The sequence below is a fragment of the Gopherus flavomarginatus genome, chromosome 6 (assembly GCF_025201925.1).
Source record: "Gopherus flavomarginatus isolate rGopFla2 chromosome 6, rGopFla2.mat.asm, whole genome shotgun sequence".
Taxonomy (NCBI): domain Eukaryota; kingdom Metazoa; phylum Chordata; order Testudines; family Testudinidae; genus Gopherus; species Gopherus flavomarginatus.
Window position 1 is genome coordinate 40,470,724 of NC_066622.1, and position 11,726 is coordinate 40,482,449.

An 11,726-nucleotide genomic window follows, 5' to 3' on the forward strand; every position below is an offset into this window, starting at 1 on the left:
CTTCCACAGAACAAATGTACAGTTATATATACACTTTGTAAAATTAATAATTACTGAAAAATAATCAATTTTAATACAAGAAGTAAAAAAAATCACTAAAAAAAGCCTTCAGTTGGTCAATAGATATTCACTATCACTATATTAACTAGTAAATCAAAATCATGGAGATGATACAAGACAGCCAACCATTCCTGTTATTATTAGGGATGAGTAAATAATCGTAAGACTCTTCATTGTAAAATAATGAAAGACAATAACTAAAATACCAATTGTCATGCCAGCTTCCTACAGATCCCCTGACCTGCTTACTTAATGCTCCTGTAAAGTACCTGCATTTTAAATAGAGCCACACATTACTTTATTTTTTATTGTTATCAGCTAGATTCTGTACTGCACATTATTGGAAAAATGTAAGGATTCATCCCATGAAATTATGATATAGTAAAACAGGGAGTGCCCTGGTAATGGGAAAGCTTTTACACCAAGTACCTACGCACGAGAAGCACCAAAAAGAGGATAGATATTTAGAAATTCAATCATCCTCCCTAGCATACTCAGAGGAGGAGGGCTACCTAGCTGGAAAGACAGATTCTCTAGCCAGGTTCTTAGAATGTTAACCAGACCCTGAACAAGTAATATATGATGTATATTAACAGATTATTGCAACTTTGCCTTTATGAAAAACTCGTAGCAGTTATCTCAAATAATGTAAACTGGGCATCTCTTACAAGAAAAAGATGTGCTGAAGAACTAGATAACAAATATTTTAAATCACTTGCTCTCTCTCCCATCTTCTAGCAAATATGGATTTGATACTACTCTCTCTAAAGTCAGTGGCAAAACTTCGATGCACTGTAGAGGCGCAGGATTGAGCCCTATGTCAAAAGAATGTCTCCACAGGAAACAGAAAATGTTATTCACAGAACATAACGCCTCCTTTCCATTATCCTATAACAGGTTGAACTCTTATTCTGACTTTCTTGCTATATGTGAGAACAGTTTCCAGTTGAGTTTTTCACATTGCTAAGGGCTGCAGGCAGGCATGCTGGAACAATTTGTATTGTGGAGTGCTGAGAGACATTGAATCAAACTGTAAATCCTGCACATAATGGAAATCTCTTCAAACCAGAGGATGCTGCCACACCCCCAGCACCAGCACCTATGGCTTCAGGAGTCAGACTTAGCTGTGCATTGTCAAAAACACTTGAGGGTAATCACACTTGAATTGAAAGGAAAGTTTATGTACACTTACTCCCAGAATTCCATGACTGGAGATGTGGCATTTTGTAAAGAGAGTTGACTGCAGTTGCTCATATTAAGTTTCTGAAATTCCACACAGTTTTCTATAAAAGAACAAAAAAAAGTTTGCTATGATACCTGCAATACACTTGTCTGCTTAGAGTATGTTCATCGTGTAATGCCACCAGTCTAATTGCACTGACCCCAAGCAAACAAAGGCTTTCCACGCATCTGAAAATAGTATGGAATTGTCAGTTCTGTAACCGTGTACTTTGATCATTGAGTCACATCAACTCATCCCAGGAAGATATTCCTGCACAGCATGTTACATTCACCTACAGTACTTTTTGAATGAGAAGCTACAATTGCAAGAGCCAATGCAGTGTTTGAGGCAGAAGAAAGAAGCTTTGAACTGGTGTGATTGCTAGAGAGTTAAAACATACAGCCCGTGCCAACTTGCTAACTAAGGTTCAATTCCTAATGCCAACAGTTGGCTCAGGAATCACTTTCTGCCAGCAACATGTGTCCACTGGCCGTAATATGGCAGGTAAGAAAGTTACTCTCTGGTGTGCTGTTAGGGGGAAATAGATGACAAGATCAAAGCAGCTCAGCATTATTGAGCTGACACATACTATTCGAACAATGAGCAGTACTGGCTAGGTGTCACTGCATGGAGGTGAAAAAAGACACTGAAGCCTACCACCCCCATCAGGCCTGATCCTGGATTCTTAACACATCCAAATGGACTTCAGAGAGTATTTTAGGTGTGTATGGAATGCAGGATTGGGCCCAATGGAAGTGAGTCAAAGCCATAAAGCCACAGTAGGGTGAGGATAGGGGTGAGGGCAAACAGTAATACAAGGAGTGGAAGGGGGGCCAATTGATGGCATGAAAACTACAACCAATACACAGTACTAGAGGATGAAAGTATTAGTGGGCATTCAGTTCAACAAACCATTATGATCTTCCTTTCAAGTGAAACTTAAGCATTCAGATTGATAAAGGAATATCCATGTTAGAACAAACCTTCCAAATACAGGTCCCTATCCTGCAAACCCTCACACAGACAACCAGTCAGTCAAACAAATAGTCCTATTTGTGCAGTTGAGGGTTAGCAGGAGTGGGCCCAGGTACAGTCACAAAAATACAATACAACAGAGTTATAGATCTCTGAATAAAAAGTTCAGATACAAAGATCCTTACTCAATTTTTTCCTCAGCATTCAAGCAGGCAAGACACACACTGGTTTCACAGGGAGTTTGTCTGAATAAGGACTGACGAAAAACCGAGAGCCATATTGTGCCATCAGTTTTTAAGCTGAACTCCCTGAGTGTAAAAAAGTGAAAGTATGATACGGTCCTGAGTGGCAATTCCAGGATTTAGCCCATAGCATCTTTCAGAATTAAGAAAAGCCTAGGACTTCTGATCCTGTACAGTATCATTACATTTGACAAGAAGAAATGTCTATTCAATGCCAAGAAAAAAACAAACAACAAAAACAACACACCACAAAAGCATGAGCAAGGTTCTGCACCAAGACTCTTCAGTAAACGCTGGTAAATATTGTGGGCCAAATTCTCTGCTGCTGTGATTTTCACATTTCCATTGATTTCAATGGAACTAAGCCAATTTCTACCAGCAAAAATTTTGGCCCCCTGGAGTTTAATTTACCAATCAATTACTTTTAAGTATTTCTAAAGTTAAGTTTGCTGTGGACATACCTGTATTCCATTCATGGCCACAAGTGGCCCAAGGGAGCTCTGTGGTAAAGCAGTTAAATAGATAGAAGATAGCCCATGCTAAAATGATGATGTAATAAATATTTAAATGTGCTTCAATAACTTGGGTAGCATATCCAATACCTGGAGAAAAAAAATACAGAAAAGAAACTAATTACAGAAACCGTTTACTTTTTTAAACCAAGACCATATTTTTTTCCTTTTTTGCTTAACATTATTTTTGCTCACACATATAATGCATTTAAAAAAAATAGAACAAAGAACTGGTTGTTACCTTCAAACAGCGGGCAAACTTTTCTCCAACATGTAATACCTCCTTCACTAGTAAACTGTCCCAGGGCAGTCTCCAGGAAAAATACTGGTATTCCACAGCAAATAAAGAAAATCACATATGGAATGAGGAAAGCACCTACAAGCAAACATCAATGGGGAGCTGGTTAGAGAAAACAAGGATCCTTGAAAGAAAAGTGAAAAATGTGCTTTCCTTAACAAAGGAAGGATCCTACAAACCCTTACTCCTTTGGGTAGTACCACTGAAGCCAATAGAGGAAGCACAACTCATGGGAGAAAGGGTCAGATCCTAAATTCTGAAAATTAATTTATATGGGTCAGTCTACTCACTTTACTATTACAGTATTGTCTAGAGGACAAGACACCTGCATCTACTTTCCAGTTTACCCTCACACTTCTTGTATATCATGGGCAAGTCACTTATCCACCTTGTGCCTCAGTTCTCCATCTGTAAAACGGGACTAATACTTCCCTGCCTCACAGGGGTATTGTGAAGATAAAATCCATTACGAATTGTGAGGCACTGGGTATTATGATGGTGAGGATCATATAGATAGAGAACCAATAGGACTATTTACAGGATTTAGCCTTCGATCAGAAGAAGATATATACCAGAAAGTAAAAATTTTAACTTCACACACTAGAAAAATAACAAAGCGTCCATGCTCTTTCTGAGCTTCCCACAGGAAAGATTAAATACAGAATATGTAATATATAAGTGCAGTCTAGTGCCAAGGAGTTGCACAGTAGCAAAGACCATTCTTTCCTTTATTGACTAAGGCAGGGGTAGGCAACCTATGGCACGTGTGCTGAAGGCAGCACGCAAGCTGGTTTTCAGTGGCACTCACACTGCCTGGATCCTGGTCACCGGTCCAAGGGGCTCTGCATTTTAATTTAATTTTAAATGAAGTTTCTTAAACATTTTTAAAACCTTATTTACTTTACATACAACAATAGTTTAGATATATATTATAGACTTATAGAAAGACACCTTCTAAAAACATTAAAATGTATTACCAGCACACAAAACCTTAAAGTAGACTGAATAAATGAAGACTTGGCACACCACTTCTGAAAGGTTGCTGACCCCTGGACTAAGGTCGGGGGGGCTCCAGATCCCAGCACGCCAAGCGCGTGCTTGGGGCGGCACGCCATGGGGGGCGCTCTGACGGTCGCCGGGAGAGTGGCAGGCGGCTCCGGTGGACCTCCTGCAGGCATGCCTGGGGAGGGTCTGGTGGAGCCGCGGGACCAGCGGACCCTCCGCAGGCACACCTGTGGGAGGTCCACCGGAGCCGCAGGACCGGCGACCAGCAGAGCGCCTCCCGTGGCATGCCACCCTGCTTGGGGCAGCGAAATGTCTAGAGCCGCCCCTGACTAAGGTATAGCGGAAATAATACATTGCTGTAATTTAAACTTTGGAAACAAACACTCCTTTAATATTTAATCATATTGTAAAATATTTACATTGAACACGTGCAAAAATGGAGTGATAAATATTATCAGAAGGGCTTATACATTAACAGAGGTGAGAAAGGGTAACTGTATTAGATCAAATTCTCATCTCAATTGCATTTGGTCCAATCCCTATGGGGAAAAACAAGATGAAGCCTTTTCACTGCAAAGAGAACAAGTGAGAAGAGAAGACACAGAAAAAGAGCTCCATCCAGCACACTACTCTGCTAATGAGTCCAGAGGTGAGTTATAGCACACAAAGACTGCAGGTTTAGAGCCAAGCTAGGGAAGAAGAAAATACATCTGGAGGAGGAAGGGATACCAAAGATGGCTAATAAACACAGTGATGGATCAGATGATTCATACTTAAACCAGGTGAACTAATACTCATAAAGGACCTAATTTTCTGCCACTTTTACTCACATGGTGTAGTGCTTGTGAAAAGTTCCATTGACTTCTGGAGGGCTACTGGCAGAATAAGGCACTACTCACCATGAGTTAGGATGGCAGAATCCAGGTCTCAATGTATTGCCTGCAGTTCCTGAACATACAACCCTGGCATACTTTAATTGGAGCTTCATTTAAGACTAAATGAGATAATTAAACCAATACGAAGTCCATTTCAAAGTGCCAAAGTTAAATTCACAGTCACATTCCCTTTTTTTCTTCCGTATGTATTTTAAAATATTGCCACCCACAGTACATGCTACTCCATCTCTCCTACACACTGCAGAGCTTTAGTAGCAATGGCTTCTCCCTCAACCAGGTCTCTGAAAATGCAAGTATCTTTACTGAATGGCCTTTTTAGACTGTATCTCCAATAATATGAGTTTACTTTCTGAATCTTCACAGCCTACCAAATGTTTCTGAACTTTGTTTTAGGACAACTTTTTAGTTGTATAAATAACCAGGGATTCTGTGTATTAATCATAAAAAAAAAAAAGCAGAGGAAATTGCAATGGTGAATTATGTTTCGCTCCCTTGTATCTAGAACAGGAGATAAAACAAAGTATGCCTGCTTTTCAGAAGTATAGCATGACATCATGTGCACCTGCAACTTCAGTCTGCAGACCCATAACTAAAGAGACGTCTCTTCAGGGACCACTCACTCTCCCAATCTCTCTAATGCATGGTTTCTCCAAATACTTAATTCTGCAGATCCCTCCAGTAAAACCTCCACGGTTTGAGAATTGCTGGTCTTGGTCAAATCCTGCTTGGCGTACTCAAATGCATAGTCCTGATGACTTTAGCGTTAAGTACCTGTTTAAGTCAGGAGTATGAGATCTGACTCTCTGGGACTGATTCTCCTCTCACTTACACCAGTTTTATGCTGATCTGACTCCACTGACTTCAACAGATTTACACCAGTGTAACTGAGAGGAGAACCACGCTTTCTACTCTCCACATAAACAATCAGTCAGCCAACTAAACAATAACTGATCTAAAATTATAAAAGGAAATTTATCTAACTAGACAATCAACTATCACCAATAAGCCACATTCCTATGCTCATAAACAAACTGAGATACTTAAAACTGCTCTTTCACAAATCCTGATCTGCATTTTACACATAGATGCAGAAACTGTATGTATAAAACAAGCCAAATTTTGATCTCAGTTACAGCATGGCACCTACGCTCCGTGGTGCACAAAGTGCTGAGAGCAGATTGGGTGAAATCCTGGCCACACTGAAGGTAACAAAATATTGCCATTGGCATCAATGGTGCCAGGATTTTGTCAATTTTTTTCATTACATTCTGTCTTTAGGATGCTAGAGTTTGTTATTTATTTTAAATGTGTTGCCATCTAATTACACAGCAAACATGACTGAAGTATTTCCAAAGTGAAGCTAACACTGGTGAAAATGGCAATTTCACATTTTGACTGGCTAGAATATGTAGATATACTACACGTGTAACTAACAAGTATGTAAAGGGTACCATGGGAATAAGGGTGTGTTCAAAATGTTATTTCTCAAAGTTTTCTTCTACCTTCTCAGAAAAACCCTTGGGACAATTCTTACAAATTAGCATCAGATATGTTCTGCGTTTCATGTCCAGATTGTTATCTTTATATAATAAAAGCACTACTAGAAATCAACATGCACCATCTTAAGAGTAGCGGAGTTCTTTTTTATCTCATTTTTGCCAAAGTGCAGGAATAAAAGGAACTAAAGCCAAATTACAAAGCAAACACACCTACTACTGCACGGTAGTTTTTAGAACTGTACCAAACAAAAATGGGTCAGGATTATCCCTGGTGTTACTCAGTGGAGTGACAATGGAGATAAATTTGGCATTGTTGGCAGAGAAAACCTACTGATGAATAGGTCTTTTTATGCATGTGTACATCTCAGTTACCAAGCACATTGCTTTCCTCCTAAGCTATCTGCTTTTACTACTGTTTTAGGCCTGAATTGGAAGAGAGTCTGTATCCAGCTGACCATATTCCTAAACTACTTTTTATTTTGATTAATCATTTTTCCACTGGTAGCTATACCATAGATGTAGTGTTTATTCATAACTGTATTATATCCTATGTGTTTCAAACAAGCTATAAATAAGACCTAAAATATGCTATGTTGTTGCATAACCTTAACTTGTGCTTTTCTCCCATGTTACATTCTTTTATTGTGTTCCACAACTTCATGTATCTAATGTTATATCTAATATTTAATAAAGTGACTAGTATCCTTTCTGCAACTAACAAATTCAACCTCCTTTTCTACCCTGTTTGGGGAGAAAATAAGCAAACGAAGTTGGGTGCAATTTATTTAAAAGGACTCTGATTTAACAGAGAACAAACCAATGATACAGGTATGATAAGAAAACAATTCTCCTAAAAGTTTAGTCCTAGATTGCCATGTAGCCATTAAACCATTTAAAGAAAACCATTTGTACTTTGCAAAGTACCTTGTTTTGGAAAATGCACAATTACTTATTGTAGCTGTTCCTAATAGGATTGGGTTTTTGTTCTCGTTTTGTTTAGTTTTGAGAGCATAAGCATGTGTATATGTTTGCATGCACAAAAACATAAAGTATATAGTCCCATTTTAAAAGTGAACTAGTCTCTTTTTCATGAGATGTTTGTACTAAAATGGGACCATATGGGTGAAAATAGTTTTGAGTCACATAGGCCATTTTTGTACCATGTGGTTTCCACTTAATTTCACAAGATTTTGTAAGTGCATTACTGTCTTCACAAAAACATGACATTTCTCAGTTGCAAAAAACTTGCAAAAGGAAAGTGCAAAACATTTTGCAAAAAAAAATAAGTAAAATGTTCCATAATTTTACACAGCCACACAATGCTTAATGCTTCTATAGCAGTGTGAGCCCTGAAGTCCTCTTACAAATACCCATTTTTTACAACCAATGCAAGAAGTCACTGCAAAGCATTTGTTTACTGTTTATTTACCATGTGTTTATGGTGAGCTGTGAATCTATATGTCATGCCATCTTACCTCCTCCATTCTTGTAGCAAAGATATGGGAATCTCCACACATTTCCCAACCCAATAATCTCCCCTGCCACAGAAAGCACAAATTCAACCTTATTGTTCCAGTGGCCTCTTTCGTGCACTTTCTTATCGTTGCTGTGGACCAGAGTGGTACTTGAGGCTTCAGGGTCCAAAGCATCTTCTGGCTTGCCATTAATTATGGGAATAGTCTTTTCAGCGGTCATGACTCTGTCCAGCCTGGGGGGAAAAGGATAAGAAAGAAGTATGGATTTTTAAATCACTTTCACACAACAACAAACGATTACTCACAAATCCCTCATCTGATCTTTGGCTCTGCATGTCCTATAACATACAAGGATTTGCTAGAAGGTGCTAAAAGTGAAGGAGATGCCAATCTTGCTAGATCAGACAAGTTACCCCCACCCCCAAACAGGTGGGTGGTGTGGGATCATTTAGGTGCAGTAAGGAGAATTAAAGACTTCCAAACGGCCACCTTTCAGCAATCCCTCCCCTTGCTAGGATCCCAGCTCTGCAAACCTCTCAGCCATCACAGAGATCAGCCCAAGCACATCTGACCTGCAGCCTCACACACCTTCCAACTCAACACAGATACAAGGGGGAAGGGGATGAAAAGCTCCTGGGCTCCCCAGAAGAGCAGGTGCCCCCACTACTCACCCAGGGCTCTGCCTGTACTGATGGGAGAGGGGCAGGGTCGCTGGATCTCGGCTGGTTTCTGAGCGGATCCCCGTGGGCTGCCACTATCAGCCCTGTTGCACTGGAGCCGAGAAGCTGCAGGCGCCCGGCGGCGGCGCAGGCAGGGGACGGGGGGTGCAAGGAGGAAGACAGACAGGGGCGCCTTATCCGCTCTCTGTCAGCTGCTGCCCGGCTCCCCGGCTGCAGGGGATGGGACGCTCCCTGCTACCCACGCGGCGGCGGCGAATTTGCAGCTGCTCAGCCTTTCCCGGAGCGATGGTATAACACCCGCCTCCCCCCTCCACCCAGCGCCTTCTGCCCACCGCCTCCTCCGCCCTGCATTGCATCTGGAGCATCCCCAGCCCGCTCGCTACCCCGCCCCCTACCACTGACCATCCGCCCCCCCCCCTTTCCAGTAGTGTGTAGGGGAGGGGGGCGAGAGCTCCAGGCGAGGCAGGCAGCCTGCGCCCAGCCCCAAGGAGCAGCCCGGGAGAGGGGAGAAGGGCGGGGGGGGGGGGGGTCACTGCACCAGCTTCCAGCTGTGCGTGTCAGGGGAGAACCTGGGTGCTGCTGGCAGCAGTGGGAAGAGCTGGAGCCCCCAGCCAAACCCAGTTCTGGAAGGGCTCAGAACCCCAACCCTTGCAGCAGCTGCTGTTTATTACTAATCAATTACTACTAGGGTGAAGGGAGCACCGGGGCTAGTTAGGCCCCCGTCCTACCCAGTGGGATCCCCCACAGTTAGCAGGCATCCTCTGCTCTTTAGAGTCTTTCTGTCCCTGGGCAGCTGGTATCCAGTGCTGCCCGCATCTCTTTCTGATTTCCCCCACGCACACACGCATACACCATTCCTGCCACCCCTTAGGCCTGGGTGGCAGATGCTGGTCCTGTTCCTTCTCAAAATCTCACCTCACAATTCATTCTTCATGGGCACAGCTTCCACTGCTAACCTGTGCTCCAGCTCAGGGCAACGATCCCACCCGTCTCTGATCTTTCTTAATGTACCTTTAATTAATACCCAGACCTAACAAAGAATCATAGAATCATCGGACTGGAGGGACCTCAAGAGGTCATCTAGTCCAGTCCTCTGCGCTCATGGCAGGACAAAGTATTATCTAGACCATCCCTGACAGACAGATGTCTAACCCGCTCTTAAAATCTCCAATGATGGAGATTCCTCAACCTCCCTAGGCAATTTATTCCAGTGCTTAAACCATCCTGACAGGAAGTTTTTCCTAATGTCCAACCTTGCTGCAATTTAAGGCCATTATTTCTTGTTCTATCCTCAGAGGTTAAGAACAACAATTTTTCTCCCTTTTCCTTGTAAGAATCTTTTATGTACTTGAAAACTGTTATGTCCCCTCCCAGTTATGTCCTCTTTTCCAGACTAAATAAACCCAGTTTTTAAAATCTTCCCTTATAGGTCATGTTTTCTAGACCTTTAATCATTTTTGTTGCTCTTCTCTGGACTTTCTCCAATTTGTCCACATTGTTCCTGAAATGTAGAACTGGACACAATACTCCAGTTGAGGCCTGATCAGTGTGAAGTAGAGTGGAAGAATGACTTCTCATGTCTTGCTTACAACACTCCTACTAATACATCCCAGAATGATCAGGTTTTTACACAGCATTACACTGTTGACTCATATTTAGCTTGTGATCCACTATGACCCCCAGATCACTTTCCACAGTACTCCTTCCTAAGCAGTCATTTCCCATTTTGTATGTGTGCAACTGATTGTTCCTTCCTAAGTGGAGTACTTCGCATTTGTCCTTATTGAATTTCATCCTATTTACTTCAGATCATTTCTCCAGTTTCTCCAGATCATTTTGAATTATAATCCTACCTCCCAGCTTCGTAATGTATGCAAACTTTGTAAGTGTACTCTCTATGCCATTATCTAAATCACTGATGAAGATATCAACAAAAGTGGACTCCACTCATTATGCACTTCCAGCATGACTGTGAACCACTGATAACTACTCTCTGGGAACAGTTTTCCAACCAGTTATGTATCCACCTTATAGTAGCTCCTTCTAGGTTGCATTTCCCTAGTTTGTTTATAAGAAGGTCATGTGGGACACTATCCAAAGCTTTACTAAAGTCAAGATATACCATGTCTATCTCTTCCCCCCATCCACAAGACTTGTTACCCTGTCAAATAAAGCTATCAAGTTGGTTTGACATGATTTGTTCTTGACAAATCCATGCTGACTGTTACTTATCATCTTATTATCTTCTAGAAGATTGCAAATTGATTGCTTAATTGTTTGTTCCATTATCTTTCCAGGTACAGAAATTAAGCTGACTGGTCTATAATCCCCCAGGTTGTCTTTATTTCCTTTTTTATAGATTGGCACTATAATCTTCTGGAATCTCTCCCGTCTTCCATGACTTTTCAATCACTAATGGTTTTGATATCTCCTCAGTCAGCTGCTTAAGTATTCTAGGACACATTTTATCAGGCCCTGGTGACTTGAAGATATCTAACTTGTTTAAGTAATTTTTAACTTGTTCTTTCCCTATTTTAGCTTCTGAGCCTTCATTTTCACTATGTTAGACATCCTATCACCACCAACCTTCTTGGTGAAAAGTGAAGAAGTCATTAAGCACCTCTGCCATTTTCACATTTTCTGCTATTGTTTTTCCCCCCATTACTGAGTAACGGGCCTATCCTGCCCCTGGTCTTCCTCTTGCTTCTAATGTATTTGTAGAATGTTTTTTGTTACCCTTTATGTCTCTACCTAGTTTGATCTCGTTTTGTGCCTTGGCCTTCCTAATTTTGTCCCTACGTACTCCTCCCTTTTTTCCCTGCCTATCCTTCCTGAGCAAGCTGTACCTTTCTATACCAATAT

At 41.4% G+C, this 11,726-nt stretch overlaps 1 protein-coding gene across 1 annotated transcript in view; it reads right to left on the minus strand.

The window, feature by feature from the left end:
* The window catches only part of SLC6A11 (solute carrier family 6 member 11), a 192,470-nt gene extending 183,302 nt beyond the window's left edge, over positions 1-9,168 (minus strand). Inside the window, exons 1-5 of the mRNA XM_050959162.1 lie at positions 8,856-9,168; positions 8,185-8,417; positions 3,253-3,387; positions 2,961-3,101; positions 1,253-1,343 (exon numbers count right to left, since the gene is read on the minus strand). Coding sequence (XP_050815119.1) covers positions 1,253-1,343; positions 2,961-3,101; positions 3,253-3,387; positions 8,185-8,404 — 587 coding nt within the window. The 5' untranslated portion in view covers positions 8,405-8,417; positions 8,856-9,168. The remainder of the gene's footprint in view (positions 1-1,252; positions 1,344-2,960; positions 3,102-3,252; positions 3,388-8,184; positions 8,418-8,855) is intronic.
* Positions 9,169-11,726: the final 2,558 nt, after the last annotated feature.